Below are 20,326 nucleotides of genomic sequence, written 5' to 3'. Positions count from 1 at the left end.
AAAAGTTTTTGTTTGCCTCTTTTTAGATAGGATGCTATTGCATATGTAGGAGGGGTGCTACTGGAATCAGTCAAGCTCCACACGTAGTGTGGTTTTAAAAAAGTGTACCGCAAAAACATTAATATAATCGCAACAAAATATAGTAATTGCAAATACATGTTTCATGTTCATATGTGATTGAGGAACATTCAAATTGCTAGATATTTGAACTGTAGGAGTTTGTTTATGCATAGTTTTGTTTTGTCTCACTACACTTGTGGTATGTTGTGAATGATGAATACTGGAAATCGTTTCTGTCACACTGTACGTACGGTGCTATACACATCCGCCTGTCTGACTCCCTGCTGTCTGTGCATATTATAGGTTCAGCTGGAGCGTCTGTTGGCCAAGCAGATGGAGATACTGCATGACGCCGCCGCGCAGGACAGACTGCAGGCTCTAGAGTGGAGGGTTCCACCGGGGCCCTACAAACACAGCACTGACAGGCAGAACAGCAACGGGCTCTCTGCTGACAAAAACAATGACCAGCAGGGTGAGTTTGTGCATTGTAAAATTTAAGATGATGGGCAATTTGTCACAAGGCGGCTGTATTTTATCCAAAGTAACTTGCTGTGCAGCAATTGCAAGGACAGTGTCTTGTCTACGAATTTAGGAGTTTTTTAAACTGAGGTCCAACTAGGGAGTTCACAAACATTGAAAAGGAAAATATTTTTGGGGACTTAAGATTGAGATACTATTTTTTTTTTTTTTTTTTTTTTTTTTTTTACATTGACATTCATTTCATTCTCCTGTATAGAGACTGCTCAGATATTTTGCCGTGAGTAGCTAATTTTAATTTTTTTATTATTTTGCACAAGAGCATTAGTGTTTAATAGTAAAAAAAAAAATATCCATCTAATTCTAAAGAATTAAAAAAAAATTGTGATTTCAGATTTCAACTTAATAAATAGTATTAATTATTAATGATTAAACATCAAATTATATTTATAATAATATTTATAGAATTTTAAAATGTTTTACTATTATTTTATATATATCTTATTAAATATGTTTACATTTATATGTATGTGTGTGTTAATAATAGAATTATTCATCTTTATGTAATAATTTTTATAAAAATATTTCTTATTGTATTGTCAAATATTTTTGTAGTCAAAATATAAAAGCAAATTATTTAATTTCAATAATATTTATATAATTTTTAAAGGTTTTACTATTGTATTACATTGTTTACATTTATGTGTCTATATTATAAAACTATTAATATTTATATAATATAATAATAATAATTTATATTTATAAATAATGTATTAGCAAATATTTTTGTACAATTAGAATATAAAATCAAATGATTTAATTTTAATATGTATAATATAATTTAAAAATATTTTACTATTGTTGTATATATAATATATATCTTATTAAATTTGTTTGCAATAATTCATAATCTTAATTAATTTAATAGTATTTATATAATATAATTTAAAAGGTTTTACTATTATTGTGTGTATATATAGTATTTATTTTAATAAATGTATATGTTTACTTGTGTGTGTCTGTATTATAAAATTAACCTTAATATAATAATAATTTTATATTTATAAATATTGTAGTAGCAAATATTTTTGTTACTATATAAAATCAAATTATTTAATTTTAATAACGTTATATATAATATATAATTATATATAATATTATACATATAATTTAAAAATGTTTTACTATTACTGTATATTTAATATAAGGTTTTACTGTTATTGTATATATAATATATCTTATTAAATGTATATGTTTACATTTATATGTATGTGTGTGTATATATATGTATATTATTATATAATTGTTGATCTTTTATATAATATATATATATATATGTTTTATTACATAATTTTATAGTTAAACAGTTTTGGAAGTCCTTTACATCAAGACATTTAGAAACCCTTGAGCGTTTGAATCCTAAAGCAAAACTATTTGAAAACCACATTGCACTACCTAGAATACATTTTCACGATCCCAGACCAAAAAAACTAACAAAACAACTATTATTATTATTATTATTATTACTATCAGAAAAGCATACAATCTGTCTTTTACTCTTGATTGACCATCCAGATTATTTTTGTACACATTAGACAGTACCGAAAACCAGTGAAGTGTTTCAGTTGTTGTTTCTCAGATAATTCAGTAGCTTGCATCACCTGTTTCAGACTCTTTTTTCTCGTTTCTTGTTGGCACTCTCATTTCTGGGGCTCATCTGGCAGCTGCAGGCGGAGGCGGGGTGGTGGGTGTCAGAAAGGGGAGGGGGATGTCGGGTGGAAATATGAACACAGCTCTGCGTTCTGCTACTAATCTTGTGCCTTAGAATGCCACCCGTCTGGAGTTCGTTCTGACCCTCGTGTTGGTACATGATGATAATTACTGCGCATATACCCAATCTGAGCACTCATTATCTGCATCACAGCACAAGCACAAATGTTTACACGTTTACAAGGGCTTTTGCATTACAAAGTAGTGGCCAACCACCACAGGCTTTTTAGGTGTAAGATAATTAGATAATAGCAAATAAGAAGAACACAGATTTGATTTAAAAAGGTTACTTTTAGTGCTGTCAAATCGATTATTCACAATTAATCGCATCTAAAATACGTTTGTGTATTTATGTGTGTCTGTGTGTGTATTTATATACAGATATCAGCCAATACATGAGCTATAAGTGTTTCAAGGTCACATAATTCCTTATTTTATGCTCCAGCCAGGCAACTACCATTGATAGCTTTCTTTAGCTATTATAGACCTCTTTTGATAAACCGCATAATTAGCCTTAATTTCTCTTCTGCTTTAATGAGACACTCTGTTCATTATTTATGATAATTATTTGTGGTTGTTCACACTGTGCTGAACACAACAGTGTTTTCTCTCTCCTCAGCTCTGAGAATAACTCCTTCATGAACTCTCTGAGTACATGATCCCTCTCAGCTTCCTAATATCCCATGTGTTCTCAGAACTCCAGAGTGGGCGTATGGGATCTGCGGAGAGAGAGAGAGAGAGAGAGAAAAGCAGAGGTAGAAAGTGAGAATTAGATGAGAACTAAATATGTTCGTCTTTAGCCTTGACTGTCCCTTTGCAGGTAGGCCTTTAATGAAATGAGTCAGTGCTGTTGGGGTTACAAGTATATCAACTGTAATAGCATTTCAACCACAACAGCAATTTCATTCTGGAATTAGAATTGAGTGTAAATAGACATAGTGTTGTTCAAACGTTGGGGGTCGGTAAGATTTTTAAAATGGGTTTTTAAAGAAGTCTCTTATGCTCACTGAGCCTCTAATTGATCAAAAAACATTAATATGATCACAATTTGAAAATTACATTTTAATATGTAGTTTTTCATAAATCATTCACATATGCTGATTTGGTATTCAGCTATGTAAGGAATTATAATTTGAATGTAAAAAAAGTGGTATTTTAATAAAGATTGATGGATGGATAGTGAGGTAGATAGAACAACAGAATGATAGAAGATAGAACAGGTGGATGGATGGATGGATGGATGGATGGATAGGTGGATAGAGATGTGTGGATGGATGGACAAAATGCTGGATGGACAGCTGGATGGAACGATGGATGGATGTATGGAACGGTGGATGGATGGGTGTGCAATGGTTGGATGGATGGGTGAGGGATGGATAGATGGAACGATGGACGGATGGATGAAACAGATAGATAGATAGATAGATAGACAGATGGATGGAACAATGGATGGAAAGATGGATGGATGGACGAAACACTGGATGGATAGCTGGATGGAACAATGGATGGATGGATGGACAGAATGCTGGATGGATGGATGGAACGATGGATGGATGGATGGAACGATGGATGGATGGGTGAGCGATGGTTGGTTGGTTGGATGGATGGGTGAGGGATAGATAGATGGAACGATGGATGGATGGATGGACGGAATGAAAGATGGATGGATGGACGGAAGGATGGATGGATGGAACGATGGATGGATGGATGGAATGATGGATGGATGGATGGATGAAACTGGATGGATGGGTGAGCGATGGTTGGTTGGTTGGTTGGTTGGTTGGATGGATGGGTGAGAGATGGATGGAACGATGGATGGATGGACGAAACGCTAGATGGATGGATGGATGGGAAACGCTGGATGGATAGCTGGATGGGAAGATGGATGGATGGATGGATGGAAGGATGGATGGATGGATGGACGGAATGATGGATGGATGGACGGAATGGATGGATGGATGGATGAATGGATGGACGGAATGATGGATGGATGGATGGATGGATGGATGGAATGAATGGATGGATGGAATGATGGATGGATGGAACGATGGATGGATGGATGGATGGATGAATGGATGGATGGAATGATGGATGGATGGATGGATGGATGGAATGATGGATAGATGGATGGATGGAATGATGGATAGATGGATGGATGGGTAAGCGATGAATAGATGGATGGAATGATGGACGGATGAATGGAAAGATATATAGATGGGTAGATGAATGGATGGTTGAACAGAACGATAGATGGATGGATGGATGAATAGAACGACGGATAGATAGATAGGTAGATGGACATTTCCCAGAATTTACTACCTGTATTGAATTTGTTCCGTGAATTCCTTGTCCCGTCATTCCAAGGCAACTTCCTGTGGGACCTGAGCAATTCAAATTCACTCTGAATTTTGCCCAACCCTAAAATCCAGTGGTCGTTACTTTCTCTGTTTTAAAATGAGGTATTGTGAGGAGTGGGTGGCAGAGACGTGTCCCCTCAGCGTTCAGATTAAAGCTGCTGGTAATTAAAGGGCATTGTGTTAAGTTAAAAATGACAGACATTAGTCATGATGCTGCACTGATGCTGTCAATAGACACAAATGAGATCAGCCAGCCAGGGACAGAGCAGGTTAATGTGCTGTGTGAAGGAGGTGTATGCGCTCAATGCAACTCGCGATCAACGTGCTTCAAGCCGCATTCACTGTCCCCGGGCTATTACGGCGCGTGCGTTGGCTGGCTGTAGTCGAAGAAAAGGTGCATTCGTATCAAATGAAGCTCAGTTGCGTGCGCGAGTAAGAGTATTGTACTGAGCGTTTCTGGTAGGCGGAATGCTTGTTTCGTAGCATTAGCTTGGACTCAGTAATGGACATAATGATGCAGCCTTGCGTTTTGTTAAACGCCGATCATGAATACAGTTGCGAGGTGAAAAGAGAACATGAGTTACGAAGGGTTTGTTTTATTTTGTCTCTACAGGAGAGAGACCGCTGAATCTGAGGGTGAACAACCAGAGGACGAGCGCATCAGAAGGAGACACACCGCTTGGAAAGCAGCTGGCCAATGAGTTGAAAAGGCATCATCATCACGCTAATGCTGAGAGCAAGACGTCAGCAGCTACAGGTGTGTGATTGAGGAATATGCATATATGTGCCACACACAAAGATAAAACCTACTGACCTGCCTACATAGGCAAAGGGATAGTTCAAACGGATAGTTCACCCAAAAATTTAATTTACTCACCCTCAAGCCATCGTAGGTGTTTATGACTTTGAGAGTTCTATTAAAAATGTCCTGGCTCTTCCAAGCTTTATAATGGCGGTGAAGAGGTGTTGAGATTTTGAAGACCAATAAAGTGCATCCATCCATCATAAAAAGTGCTCCACACAGCTCCAGGGGGTTAATAAATGCCTTCTGAAGCGAACTGATGCGTTTGTGTAAGAAAGATATTTATATTTAAAACTTAATAAACTGTAATCTCTAGCCTTTACTGTCACATATGCACATTCACGAGAGAGTGAGAGGGTTCATCAGACATTCAGATGTATGTTCTGATCAAGACATTTAAACTGTTAATTAGATTTACAAAACATAAATATATATATGTAGAATTTATTATATATATATATAAATGTATTTTATTTTAAATAAATTTAATAAAAAGTAATACAATTATTATCATTATTTTAATAATAATGAACTGACACCTTTTTGATTTTAGAAGCACATGAGGATATGGCAAAAATGATAATGATCAATGATTATTATTATTGATATTATTATTATTATTATTCATGTATTATTTTTCATGTATTATTATTATATCATGTATTATTTAATAAATTGCCAGTTTTTCCATATTAGAAACTTGGAGAACATGGCAAAATGACAACATCTGATTATTAAATTCATAAAGTAATGTATTATTATTATTATTATTAGATTTTTTAATAATAATAAATGTTACACTTTTTCCATTTTAAAAGTACATGGGGACATGGCAAAAATGATCATGATTATTAATATTTTCTTTTATTTTTAAAAATGGCCCACTTATGGGAACATGTCACAAAATGAAAAATCTGATCATTAAATTCATAAATTAATAAAAAATATTATTATTATTATTTTATTTTATTTTTAACAATAATAAATTGACACCTTTTCAATTTTAGACACACATGGGGATATGGCAAGAATGATAATAATCAGTGATTATTATTATTAATATTTTATTTTATTTTTTAAAATTGCCAGATTTTCCATTTTAGAAACTTATGGGAACATGGCATAATCATTAAATTCATAAAGTAATTTTTATAATTATTATATTATTATTTTATTTTTTAATAATAATTGAAACATTTTCGATTTTAGAAGCACATGGGGATATTAGATAATGATCAGTGATTATTATTATTAATGTATTATTTTATTTTATTTTTAATAAATTGTCGGTTTTTCCATTTTAGAAACTTATGGAGACATGGCAAAATGACAACATCATAAAATTCATAAATAATGAAATGATTTATTTCACCATATCTTCACTTAATCGTGATAAACTAATTAACATGATTTGATCTTTAACTTTGTGAGGTATATTTAACCATGATATTTAGACATAAATGATCAAGCATAACAGCATATATTATTTGTATCTGCCAACATTACATTTATTCATTTAGCAGACACTTTAAATCAGAGCAGCTTGCAAATGAGCCTTGCAAGCAGTTTATCATAAATGACATAAAAGGTTTCGGTAATCCAGGGCATTTCTCTTAATCTTTTTTGCTTTTCTCTTCCAGAAAACGGAGGAGACGCATCTTCACGTGCCCTCAACCTCTCTGAGAAGAAGACCATCAAATCCGAGCCGGAGGATTCCAGATAGCAGCCCCGAATGCTTTCGTTTCAAACCTACAACAATACACGTCGTCTGTCAGTGAATACTAAACAAGCACAACTACAGTAGAGCCTTAACAACCAACGTTGCCTCAAAATAGAGTTTATTTTAGTTCCTCGCCATTTTTCTTTTTTGCCAAAGCACCTAGAGCCCTTATTTCCATCTTCCTGAGTAGATTCACACTGTTTGTGCTGTCACTGACTGTACTCGTTTCATTCTCACTAGCTCTCATCACTCGTTTTTATGCTCTCCTATCGGTGTGGACCACGAAGTCCGCTATTTGTACATACATAGAAAATGTCTGTTTGAAAACGGTTAAATGTTATTTAAATACAGTATGTTGTATGTATATATGAATGCATGTAAAATTTCACTGAAACAGAGGGACGCAGTGTTTTAGTAAGTTGTTAGTAAGCAGCTGTTGTTGTCGCCTATTTAAGTGAGCCTCCTAGATTGCGGTTCTCTTTAAAGACCCCATGCAATCACCTTCATTTCCTGTATTCCTCAAATGACAGTAAAAGTTTAGCCCGGTTTTTAAAGAGCCAGTAGGCTTTATTTACACCATAAACAGTGATTTGCTACTTACTGTTGCTATTTGATAGCTCATGGAGCAATAGTATCATTCTAGAGAGCGTTTCATTCAACAAAAATATTACGGTTGCACGATATATCAAAATATTGATATTGCGATATGGCTAAATGCATCAGTCAAATCAACAAGGCTGTGATTTACTAATGCACTCTTCATTTGCACAAGTAAATGTTAATTTAGGCAAAAATGAAGAAATTAAGACGTAAATATATATATATATATATATATATATATATATATATATACACACACAATGTGTGTATACAATATTTTTTACATGTATATGACATATTTTTCCATTTTATAGTACAATAGTATTATTGCAACATTTCTTATTTTAAGATTTTTTAGTTAATAATAATCACAAAAATCATCTGATTTTATGGTCATATAAAATGAGATAAAAATGGATATGTGGCCTATATATATATATATATGAGGAGTTCATGTGCAAAATATATATCTCACTGTTTATGAGATATATATATATATATATATAAATTTTGATAAATTTTGATACACACACACACACACACACACACATATATATATATATATATATATATATATATATTTTTTTTTTTTTTACCATATATATGACATGCATATATTTCCCCTGTTTGACTCATATATATGTGTATATATATGTGTGTGTGTGTGTGTGTGTATGTATGTATTTATGTATATATATATTTATTTATATATATATATATATGCCACATTTCCACTGTTTTTAACATTCTCTATTTTTTTCCACGGTATTTGACTCATTTTATGATTATAATAATCATTTTATAGTCAAATAAAATTGGTCAAAAACAGTGGAAATGTAGCCTAATTTTTTTTTTAAGTTTTTTGGTGTAAACAAATTTTTAGTTTTTCACTAATTGTTTTACTTTAAGTAATCAAAGTAATTTTTCAGCTTTCAAAAATTATTTTTCTTTTCTATGCAGATGCACTCTCCAGTCACAGAAATACAAAATATTGCACAATATAGATTTTTTTTTCTCCCCAATATTATGCAGCCGTAATCTATATTTTGGATTGTTTTTCCCAGAAAATAACCAAATTTGTGGTTCTTAAATGCATAAAAGTGAATTTTATCACTAGTACACTAGCATGTAGATGACACATAGGGACTTAAGAACTCTAATTTTGATCTCATGGGGTCTTTAAGGAAGTCAGCTTTTCCTCTGTCAGGGTTTCTGATAGCAATGCTAACGAATCTGAATTTAAACGTTTCTACTATGGTGCTATGGCTGAATTTACTCGCGTAACAGAGGAAAAACTGTGGTACACGTTGCTATTTAAACACTGAAATCTCAGTCATCTTGAACGAATAGTAATGCCTGATTTGTTCCGATACTAAGCACAATTAATATATGTCATCGTACTCTATACATACCGACAAAATGCTAATCTAGACGAGCATGTCTCCCCTCCTGACCGATAGTCTTGTAAATAGACCGACTGGACCTGAAAACAGGGCGTCATTCCTGCACCATTCCAGTCTTTATCATACTCACGAAATGTATTTGTATTTCTGAATATTTAGTCGTAGAGCAATACCGGGTAGCTGTTGTCACTTAACTCAGTGAACGTGTCTAGGTGTCCCAGCCTCAGAGGACATTCACTGTACAGTATTTCTACTCTGTTTCGTAGTGTAGACATAGTCTTAGCTGACGTGCAAATGTATGTGAAACTGATATGCACTAGTGTTTGATTCTCGATTTTGCATCCTACTGCTCAACATTTCTCGTGTTTCTCAATGGTGATACATGTTTTTGTAGGACTTGTACCCGTGAAATCATCGAGTCGCACTCTTTATGTAGTTGTAGAGTATCACGTGAGGTGAAGTTAGGCACAAGATAATCAGGTTTTCCACAAGTTACATGTCTGTAATGTACCGGTCAAGCTGTTATTATAATCTGTATTTGTGTCAATGACAAATACCTCTCTATATCGGTACGACGAGACCGATTTTTAACGTCCTGATCATACACTTCAGTATTTGGAGGGAATATGTGGAAATATTGTGTGCTTTTATTTTTTTAGGATTGTTTTCAGAGATCTCAAGTATGCAAAATCTTAATTTAAGTGCCATTTTAAACCTATTTTTGAGAAGTCGGTGGGCTGCGAGACGTCCTGTGTGATAAAGACGAGCGTTATGTGAATATTTATCTGCGTTTTCAACTTTTTGCCTTAGTTTGAAGCATTCCACGTTACGATTCTTCATTTTGGATGTTCGTTTTAGGTGGAATGGGAAATGAGATTTGGGAAGTTGTATGAACATCTGAGACTTAAAAGCCTTGGCAATATCAAGCTCTTTAAGAGCACTGGAACAAAATTTGCTTCGAAAAAAAATTGATGAAGAAAAAATCTGATTGGACTGTACCGATTACATTACTCTACCAATGACCTATATAGCAAGACATATCTAGACGCCTACCTTTGTTCCTTGCTTGTTACTGTCTTTAACCACTCACAGAAATGATCAGTCTTTCTCTAATCTTTGTACTTGCTTTGTATAATAGACTTATGCATCTTGGACTGTGGGATGAAACTGTGTTGTCAGTAGAACTTGTTCTCATCACTTTTGAGTAGAGAGTACATTAGGATATGCATACGGTAGTCCTGCACATATTGTTTTGTAAACACTAATATATTTAATTTGTTATACAGCACATGAACATTAAACTCTATTTTTTTGACATCTGACTGCGACTTTTCATTTCTCATTTGTTTAAGGACCCAGATTTTATACTGGACATCTGGTGGGTTTTTTTTTTTTTATTTAAATGTATACTCCATTGATGTATGGTTTGTTAGGATAGGACAATATTTGGCCAAGATACAACTATGTGAAAATCTGGAATCTGAGGGTGCAAAAAATAATCTAAATATTGAGAAAATCACCTTTAAGGTTCTTAGCAATGCATACTACTAATCAAAAATTAAGTTTTGATGTATTTACTATAGTAAATTTACAAAATATCTTCATGGAACATGATCTTTACTTAATATCCTCATGATTTTTGGCATGAAAGAAAAATCGATCATTTAGACCCATACAAGCTTTTGTTGGCTATTGCTACAAATATACCCGTGCTACTTACGACTGGTTTTGTGGTCCAGGGTCACATATAAAAGTAAGCATTAAACATCCTTAAAATCAGACGTTTTAATTAAATGTCCTTCGATCTACACGACTAAAGAAAACATTAAGGCTGTGACGAGAAAGGCAGGAAAACTTCAACACCCACAATGCAGTGGGCTCGACCAGGCTATGTGTGAGCGGGAATACAAAAATGACGATGTACGATTTGTAGTTTTCACAAAAAACCCTGGCGGTTAAAAGCGTAAAACGCCTCATGCAGCGGACTTTTTCTGATAATACACACAAATAATACACACTACTCACTTGTTTACATTACCGACATTGTAACAAAGCTGAAAGTCGGCGAATTTACCCGTTTTAATTAATTTGATATTATTGAGAATGATTTCAGCTGATTTACAGTGAAATGTATTAAACTCTTTTGAATTTGTATGTTTTTATTAATATTTCCTGAAACCTGTGACTCACTGAACAGATGTCAGCTGTTAATGGTCAAAAGTTTTTAAGATTTACTTAAAAGTAAATGACGATAGCCAGAAAACCTCAGTTTCAGTCTGATTCAAGTCTGACTACAACTTTGTTTTAGTAAGAAGTTGTGATATTCATAGCGTGGAATTCCTGCCCTTTGTAATTATGATAATCTATTTAAAGAAAAAAAATGTTTAAAATAGTTACACTACAAGCCAATCTTTAATATGACTATGCTTAATATTTAACGCTAAGATGCAATGTTAAATGTTATAAATAACAGTAAAGTCATGAAACTATGCCACAAATTACAAAATTGAAGTATGGGGATTATGTAAAAGTTTTTGAACAGTAATATTTGTAATGTTTTTTAAAGAAGTCCCTTGTGCTCACCAAGCCTGCATTTATTTGATCCAAAGTACAGCAAAACAGTACAATTTTAAAGTATTTTTACTACTTAAAAGAACTGTTTTCTATTTAAATATATTTTAAAATATAATTTATTCCTGTGATTTCAAAGCTGGATTTTTAGCATCATTACTCCAGTCATATGATCATTCAAATATTCTGATTTGCTGCTAAAAACACTATTATTATTATGTTGAAAACAGCCGAGTATAATTATTTTCAGGATTCTTTGATGAATAGAAAGTTCAGAAGAACAGCATTAATCTGAAATAGAAATCTTTTGTACCATTATAAACGTCTTCATCATTTTATTTCAGCTTCAGCTTTTTATTTCAGATAAATGCTGATCTTTGGATCTTTCTATTAATCAAAGAATCATGAAAAAATGTACTTAACTGTTTTAAATATTGATAATTGTAATAATAATAAATGTTTCTTTAACAGCAAATCAGCATAGAATGATTTCTGAAGGATCATGTGACACTGAGTAATGACTCAGAAAATTTAGCTTTGATCACAAGAATAAATTACATTTTAAAGTATATTCAAATAGAAAGCAGTTATTTTATATAGTAAAAATATTTCACAATATTACTGTTTTTGCAGTACTTTGGATCAAATAAATGCAGGCTTGGTGAGCACAAAACATTAATAATCTTACTGTTCAAAAACTTTTGACTGGTAGTGTAATTAAGTATAAAAATGAGCTGAATATATAATATGCTTACTAAAATAACGGTATACAAACGGCTAAACTAATTGTACTAAACGGCTGTTCTATTTTTTATTGATTTGTGGTGATGTTTCTTATCTTCTTTCAACTAGGCCTATCTGCCTTTGATGACATGCGTGCAGACAGATGACAGTGAGGGAGCGTGTGGGTCGATGTGTCTTCACCTCTATTCATTTGCATCTACATCATATTAACACATTTTGAAACTGCAAAATGACTCACAAACACTCACTGTTGTGCTTCCACCCTTTGTTGTGCGTACGCGGTGTCTGTGTGCGTCTAAACCCAGTGCTGATAACCACCCCACTGCCGCCCACAGTCAGCCCGGAATGATGCCTCTCCACGCGTATGTCAAAGACCGGTCACGGCGCCAGGCCTGATAAGGCGTCATTCAGGTCATTGTGGGTTTATTGTGAACGATTCAAGGGAAAAATAAACATTTTGGCCCTTTATGTCAAATACACACAGACTTGTAATGCCTGCAACCTAGTTTCCTAAACAATTTGCCTATAGTGCGTCGCGTACAGAGATAAACATGGAGACTGAAATGATCAAAATTCTGATAAATTATGAAAAAAAAAAAAAAAAAAAAAAAAAAAAAAAAGACAAAGTAAACAGCTGAATTGTTTTCTTGCATGGACTCCAAAGAGAACATCACCTTGTAGTGCCCCCTAGTGCACTTGGGAAATAAAATACACACTATATTAGCACTATATGTGAACTTTATATGTAAAATAAATCAATTATTCATAATGATTCTTATTATTATCAATGTTAAAAAACATTTTTGCTGCTTTTTTTTTTCAGGATTCTTTGATGAATAGAAAGTTCAGAAGAACAGCATTTATTTGAAAACTTTTGTAACATTATAAATGTTTTACTGTCACTTTTGATCAATTTAATGCATATTTGCTGAATAGCATTTATAACAATAATACATTAGCAAATCAGAATATTAGAATGATTTCTGAAGGATCATGTGACATTGGAGTAATGATGCTAAAAAAACTCAGCTTTGCATCACAGGAATAAATTACATTTTAAAATACATTCAAATAGGAAACGGTTATTTGAAATTGTAATACTATTTCACAATATTACTGTTTTTACTGTATTTTTAAACACATAAATGGAGCCTTGTTGAGTAGAAGAGACTTCATTTAAACATTTAAAAATCATATTGTTTCCAAACTTTTGACAAGTACTGCATTAGTTTATTCTAGGCTTAATCTTACAACAGTATGAACATTCTCCACAAGATGGCAGCATCACACTATACATGTGTCTTTATGCATTCTTTTCTAATAAAGCCACGAGTGAAATTGTGTAATTACCTATCTGTGACAGTAGGGGGCGAGATATGCTGCATTTTCTTCTGGTTTAGGTCTTTTTTCCAAGTTTAGAAGTTTCTAGAATGAGTAGGCCTGAGTGACTCATTTTTTCCTCAAGGGCAAGGGCATGTGGTCTAAAAGAATTCCCATAGAGAAAATGAAACCATTCTGCTTCTGAACACAATTTGGATAGTCAAGAGACTAAAGATAAAATCGGATTGCATCCCAGGGCTGTTGTAAAGCAAAACATTGACGTCCACTTTTTTAGAGGCCATGGTTCCAGAAGTAGCTTTTCCATTCCCAAACTGAAATAATGAGCCAACCTAACCAACTCCGAGATGTTTAAGACTGAATCAGTAATGTAATTCATAATGCTTAATGAAAGAGGATGGATTCAATTGCAATGCTTCATGGAAGTAATACTTCTAGGTGTCTACTGTTGCACTTTAGTGGCCCAGGAGCACATTTCAGACCCTAACTGAAAGCTATTTTTATCTTTAGTGACTGCTTCGTAATGTTTACCAACATAAAGATTGCTTAACATCTCCTTGAACTGTCACTGAGTGGTTGCACAACCCCATTCCCACACCTGGACTGATCAACATTCCTGAATCCAGTCTTTGCGTTTTACATATAGTTTTCTCTTAAGCTCCATGCAGACCTGAGCTCTTTATGTTACAGCTGTTAGTGATAAACAGCTTTCTCTAAAACATGCCACAATTCAATTTTGTTGTTAGCAAGCTTCTCGCCTGGTTCCTTTCTTATATAACATCTCCTGGAATCAGATTTCAAAAGCTACAGGTAATAATGGTGTCAAAGCATCATTAAATACTATTTATTTATTCATTTAATTTTATAATTAGGACAGAATTTATGTCTAATTTAATTGGACTTGGTTTTATATATTTTTCTTTTTTTTCAAAGGACAGTAGTTGCATTAATGACTCATCAGTAGTTGCATTAATGACTCATCAGTAGTTGCATTAATGATTCAATGAATTTCCACTGAGGTCACAAACATAATAAAAGGTATATGAGATGTTGCACGAGAGAATAAGGAGTGTAAATTATTTCTAGGCTTACATTACCATTTATAAATTATTTATAAATTAATATAAAGTTATAAGAGGTTGCATTAGTAATTAGAATACAGTGTTAGTCTATGGGGAAAAAAAGGTGCACTACCAGTCAAAAGTTTTTGCACAGTAAGATCATTCTTTTTTTTTTTTTTTTTTAAATAGGAAACAGTCTCTTCTGCTCACAGTCTCTTCTGCATTTATTTGTTCCAAAGTACAGCAAAAACATTAATATTTAGAAAACTTTTTTTACTATTTAAAATACTGTTTCCTATTTAAATATATTGACTCCAAGCTTTTGAATGTTATAATGTATAATCTTACAAAAGCTTTTTATTTCAGATAAATGCTGGATCTTTCTATTTATCAAGAATCATGAAAAAATGTACTCAACTGTTTTAAATATTAATAATGATGATAAAAAATGTTTCTTGAACAGAAAATAGGTATATTAGAATGATAGGATCATGTGACACTGAAGACTGGAGTAATGATGCTGAAAATTCAGCTCTGATCTCAGGAATAGATTAAAATTTAATATACATTCAAATAGAAAACAGTAATTTTAAATAGTGAAAAATATTCACAATTTTACTGTTTTTGATGTACTTTTAATCAAATAAATGCAGGCTTGGTGAGCAGAAGAGACGTCTTTAAAAACATCAAATGCTCAAATACTTTCGGGACAACAATAATAAGCATTCACACACTTTATTATACTGAAATAAACGACATGAAGTAAGAGAAAACCATACCGTGCGAGTTATACAGTGAGTCACTGCAGGATGTGATGCATGGCAATCAAAAATGAAGCATGTTTTATTGAGCCAATGATGTGAGAGAATATATGCATATATTAGCGCGTCGTCCAATAGCGCGTCAGGTGGGCGTGTACGTGCTCCTTTGCAGGGTGTTCCTCACTAAAAAGCTCCGCTATCAGTAGGTGCGGAAAGTGTGGGAATTGACTGTGCTGTAGCTTCTAGAACTACAAGTTGTCTTCTAGTATTATTAAAAACAAACACATTAAACTGAATTAGCTCGACAGGATTGAGATGTTACAGTTTAGGGCTTCACTTGTGCTGAAGGAGTTGATTCAAACCAGCCCTAAGCGTTTGTTATCTGACATTACAAGGCATAAGAAGACTTTACCAAACGCGTACTTGTATGGCGTTGCTTATCCGGATGGCAGAGTGTCTAAATTAAAGACTGTCTGTAATGGAAGAGCTTTCATTCAGCCTTTAGCTGGGAAGAGATTCCTATGTACAAAGACCGAGGGAGCGATTGACACTACAGAACCAGTGAAGAAAGATGAGTCCGTCCAGGAAGCGACGGCAGATAAGTACGACATTTATTTATTTATTTTGTCATTTGATCAGGACTCAGAGGTATTTGGTGTTATTGATCGGAAGTATACAGCATGTGTTCAGCACACGCGCCAAAATATCACTGAATGGCTGACAACGTGGCGGTGTGTGTACACTTTTATAGCAAGTGGGTGGAGAACATGTGTAGTAGTAAGGTTATAACCTTACTTAATATTAGAATAAATTGTTATATTGATAAGGTTTAGGTTCTGGTAATGGACACTCCTCATTGCTTTGAAGGACAGTAGTTCATCATCTTTCTTAGATATGAAATTGTGGTGTTTCGAACGAGTCTTTTTAGGTGAGTGAACCGGTCTCGTTCACTGACTGTATTTTCCGTTGACTAAAGTGTCCTCTTTTTGAAGCGCCTGACTGGTTCTGTTATAAAAGACCGATAGTATTCTAGCCAATAGTATTCGAGTTTAGACTGTGAGGGAGCATTTCATTGGTTGAGCCTTCTGAACAGATACGCCCCCTTCAGGGGTTTTGATTCTAATCGAAACGACTCGAAGGACTCTTTTTGAACAAAATTCGTGAGTAAAATAATCGAACGAAGCATCTTCTGAATAAACGGTGAAATTTTGTTGGTCAACCAACTGAAAGAACTGGGGCATGTGTCAAAGAAAATTAATAAATTGGAAGTCATTCGTGATTGAAAATTAAATTAACTGAATGATTCGGGGATATTAAATAATCACTTATCTAATTTATAAATGTTCATTATAGGTTCAAGCCCGTTCATACTAAAAACTGTAACCTAATTTTTCCTATAAGAGTGGGCATGGCCATTTGCAAATTGTATGGGTCTGGCTTCCGCTCTCATTTACGTCCAGCTATTTTTAGCTGTACCAAACAGCTCCTTTTGCTGCTTGATATTGCAAATTGCTTTGTCTTACCATATTATTTTAATGTATTATCTTAATTATGAACACAGTGGTTTGTAATGCAAGCTTTTTTACTGTTTACTGCACATTGTTATTCTTCTCGTTATTTCCCTATAGCGGCTAATGAACCAGAAGTTTCGCTCATAGGCTTACTTAAGAATAAGGTGTATAAAGTTTTAATGATAGCTAACACAGCTACTGAAGCAGAAGAACAGAATGTTATTTTCCAGATAAGGAATGATAAACATTTACAAGCAGCCAGAATCCACCCGACTTTAAAGAACTTGAGCATTTAAAGCGACAAGGAGCAGAACTGCAGCGAATGCTGGTAATAAACAACGTATATATGTGACCCTGGACCACAAAAACAGTCTTAAGTCGCTGGGGTATATTTGCAGCAATAGCCAAAAATACATTGTATGGGTCAAAATTACTGATTTTTCTTTTATGGCAAAAATCATTAGGAAATTAAGTAAAGATCATATTCCATAAAGATATTTTGTAAAATTCCTACTGTAAATGTATGAAAACTTAATTTTTGATTAGTAATATACATTGTTATGAACATTATTTGAAGAACTTTAAAGATGATTTTCTCAGTACTTTGATTTTTTTGCACCCTCAAATTCCTGATTTTTAAATAGTTGTATCTCGGCCAAATATTGTCCTATCCTAACGAACTATATATCAATAAAAATCTTTCAATTTAAAAAAAATGACTCTTATGACTGGTTTTGTGATCCAGGGTCACATATATCCAAACAAAGCTTCATTATTGTTTCATTAATGTTTATTTCATGCTATAACTAGTAGTAAAGAGGAAAAGATGAATGTTCACGCATGCTCTTGAACGTAGATCTTACACCACATTAAAGAGCATCATTTATTGATAAAACTGACAGAATTTACAAGCTTAAAGGTGCAATAGGACATCTTTGAAAATGCTAACTTTAGCCTGATAACACTAAAAGTGAATGTCCCACCCTCCCTGCAAATCACCGTCCAAAGCCACGCCCCCTGAACGCATGAACGCACACAGACTATACGACCAGAGACAACATTACTACAATACATTGTAACACCGAGTTGAAATGTTCAGCAGCCCAGATAGGAAAACTGTGTGGTGCTAATAATGCACGTGAGACGAGAAGATGGTGTATTTTCCCAGAGTTTAATAAAACGGCTCACGTCACACTTGTCCACATGCATGGGGATCGAGCAAGGAAAAATGTACACAAGAACAGGGTGCGCAGAGGTATGCAAATACATATTTGACAGGCAGGTAGGAAAGCCGAACGAACATTTCTTGATCCTATGCCTTCCACAGAATATATAAATACATAGAAATACATTTAGACCCCTTAACTTAATGATTGCTAACGGGATGTGCAGAGACTTTCAACCAGCATAACAAAAATGTTTCTAAAGACAATCACCTATTGCACCTATTACATATTTCAAATGTAAGAAAGCACAATGCATATTGTTATTGGATGGGAGGCATGCTACAAATAATATTTAGTTAAGTTTTGTTCAAGCATTAACAGAAAGCATCTAAAAAGACTGATTTTTGGAATTCTAGAATACTGGTTCATCAAAATGAAGATAGATTAAGACATAATCAGTATTGTCAACCCAGCCCAAGTTATTGTTCTTAGTTTTCCACAGCATGAGCTTAACAATTCGAAATATGTTCAATGTGTTATTGAATGTCTTAATTTATGAAGGCTACTCCTGTTTTTATAGTTTGGTGAAAGTCATTCTAAAGTGAGGTAATAATGATTGAATACTCCTGGAGTCATAGTAGATGTATAGATAAATCAGTATTATTATATGCATAATGAGAGTTGTTTTGGGCGTGAACACCTTAGTGTTTAAAAAAAAAAAAAATGGTTTAGTGGCTCACTCTCATAACAAAGACATGTTATCACCTGATGCATAATAATGTGACTTGCTGAAAGGGCCACTGGAACTTTTTTAATTAACAGATATGAAAGATTTAAGTCACTGGGTTGAATCAAAGTGAAACAACTATTTTTGTTTACATTGTGGAAGTTGGGAATGGGAGTGGCAGCAGCTCTATCAGCTGCTAGATTATGACGCCATTCATATGGCATCTGTGGAATGTCAATAATACCCTTTCACAAACAGGCATTGAGTGCATGGGGAGATCATTAAAACTCTGCACTGTTTTCAGTGCAGCAGTTTTCTCCATATTTATATATATATGAAAGCTTAAAAAAACCTCCCTGGCAGTGCAATCGATCTTTTCCTCACGCTCTCCTGTTTGCTCGCGGTTCACACGGTGTGCGTGACTCATCGCTCGTCTGTCCATATGGATTATTTATAAGATGACGCAGAAGGCTCGTGCTGTCCCTGCAGAGAGACTCTAATCGAGAGCTTGTCTGTTCATCCTCTCATGAATGCTGCTCTGTCTCACGATGGGCATCATGACCACCGTTTTCCAGACAATCTGACAAGTTAAGAATAATTTTCTGCAAGATTTGTCTGTAGGACTGACTTTTACTTACCGTTAATGAAACGCTGGGCATTTGTTCAGCTGGCATAAATAAGTTAATGACGTATGATCCTGTTTAGTGACGTGTCAGACCTGGACTAATGGGTAATGTGTTGGACTACAGCAGATTACACAATTAAAAGTGCTGGAAGGTCATAATGAAATGAGTGCAGTCTGATAGTTAAAGGAGAAGTCCACTTCCAGAGCAACAATTCACAAATAATTTACTCACCCCCTTGTCATCTAAGATGTTCATGTCTTTCTGTCTTCAGTCGTAAAGAAATTATGGTTTTTGAGGAAAGCATTTCAGCATTTTTCTTAATATAATGGACTTGATTGGTGCCCCTGATTTTGAACATTAAACAAATGTAGTTTAAATGCAGCTTCAAAGGGCTCTAAACAATCCCAGCCAAGGAAGAAGTGTCTTATCTAACGAAACGATCAGTCTTTTTTTTTCGGAAAATAAAAATATACTTTTGTATACCTGTGCTACACGAGCACAAAAGCTTAGACGTGATTCGTAGTAGTGATGGGAGGTTCGGATCATTTTACCGACTCGGACCTTTTTTCGAGTCATTTCATTCCTTTTAGCAAAATATAATAAATGTTACGTGTTACTTTCCTAACACATAT

The 20,326-nt window shown here is 34.0% G+C and overlaps 2 protein-coding genes across 8 annotated transcripts in view; both read left to right on the top strand.

Annotated features, from left to right (window-relative positions):
- Positions 1–8,304, top strand: part of nab1b (NGFI-A binding protein 1b (EGR1 binding protein 1)) — a 29,171-nt gene extending 20,867 nt beyond the window's left edge. For 2 of the 3 annotated variants that reach the window (XM_051118656.1, XM_051118655.1), the window contains 3 exons: positions 364–532; positions 5,278–5,421; positions 7,107–8,304. In XM_051118656.1, coding sequence (XP_050974613.1) covers positions 364–532; positions 5,278–5,421; positions 7,107–7,189 — 396 coding nt within the window. In that variant the 3' untranslated portion in view covers positions 7,190–8,304. The remainder of the gene's footprint in view (positions 1–363; positions 533–5,277; positions 5,422–7,106) is intronic. The other variant, XM_051118657.1, reaches the window with a different exon arrangement.
- Positions 8,305–15,854: 7,550 nt separating this feature from the next.
- Positions 15,855–20,326, top strand: part of glsb (glutaminase b) — a 54,556-nt gene continuing 50,084 nt past the window's right edge. For all 5 annotated transcript variants that reach the window (XM_051118650.1, XM_051118649.1, XM_051118653.1 and 2 more), the window contains exon 1: positions 15,855–16,266. In XM_051118650.1, coding sequence (XP_050974607.1) covers positions 15,980–16,266 — 287 coding nt within the window. In that variant the 5' untranslated portion in view covers positions 15,855–15,979. The remainder of the gene's footprint in view (positions 16,267–20,326) is intronic.

The sequence above is a fragment of the Labeo rohita genome, chromosome 9 (genome assembly GCF_022985175.1).
Source record: "Labeo rohita strain BAU-BD-2019 chromosome 9, IGBB_LRoh.1.0, whole genome shotgun sequence".
In the NCBI taxonomy this organism is placed as follows: domain Eukaryota; kingdom Metazoa; phylum Chordata; class Actinopteri; order Cypriniformes; family Cyprinidae; genus Labeo; species Labeo rohita.
This window is presented reverse-complemented; position numbering and strand designations above follow the sequence as displayed.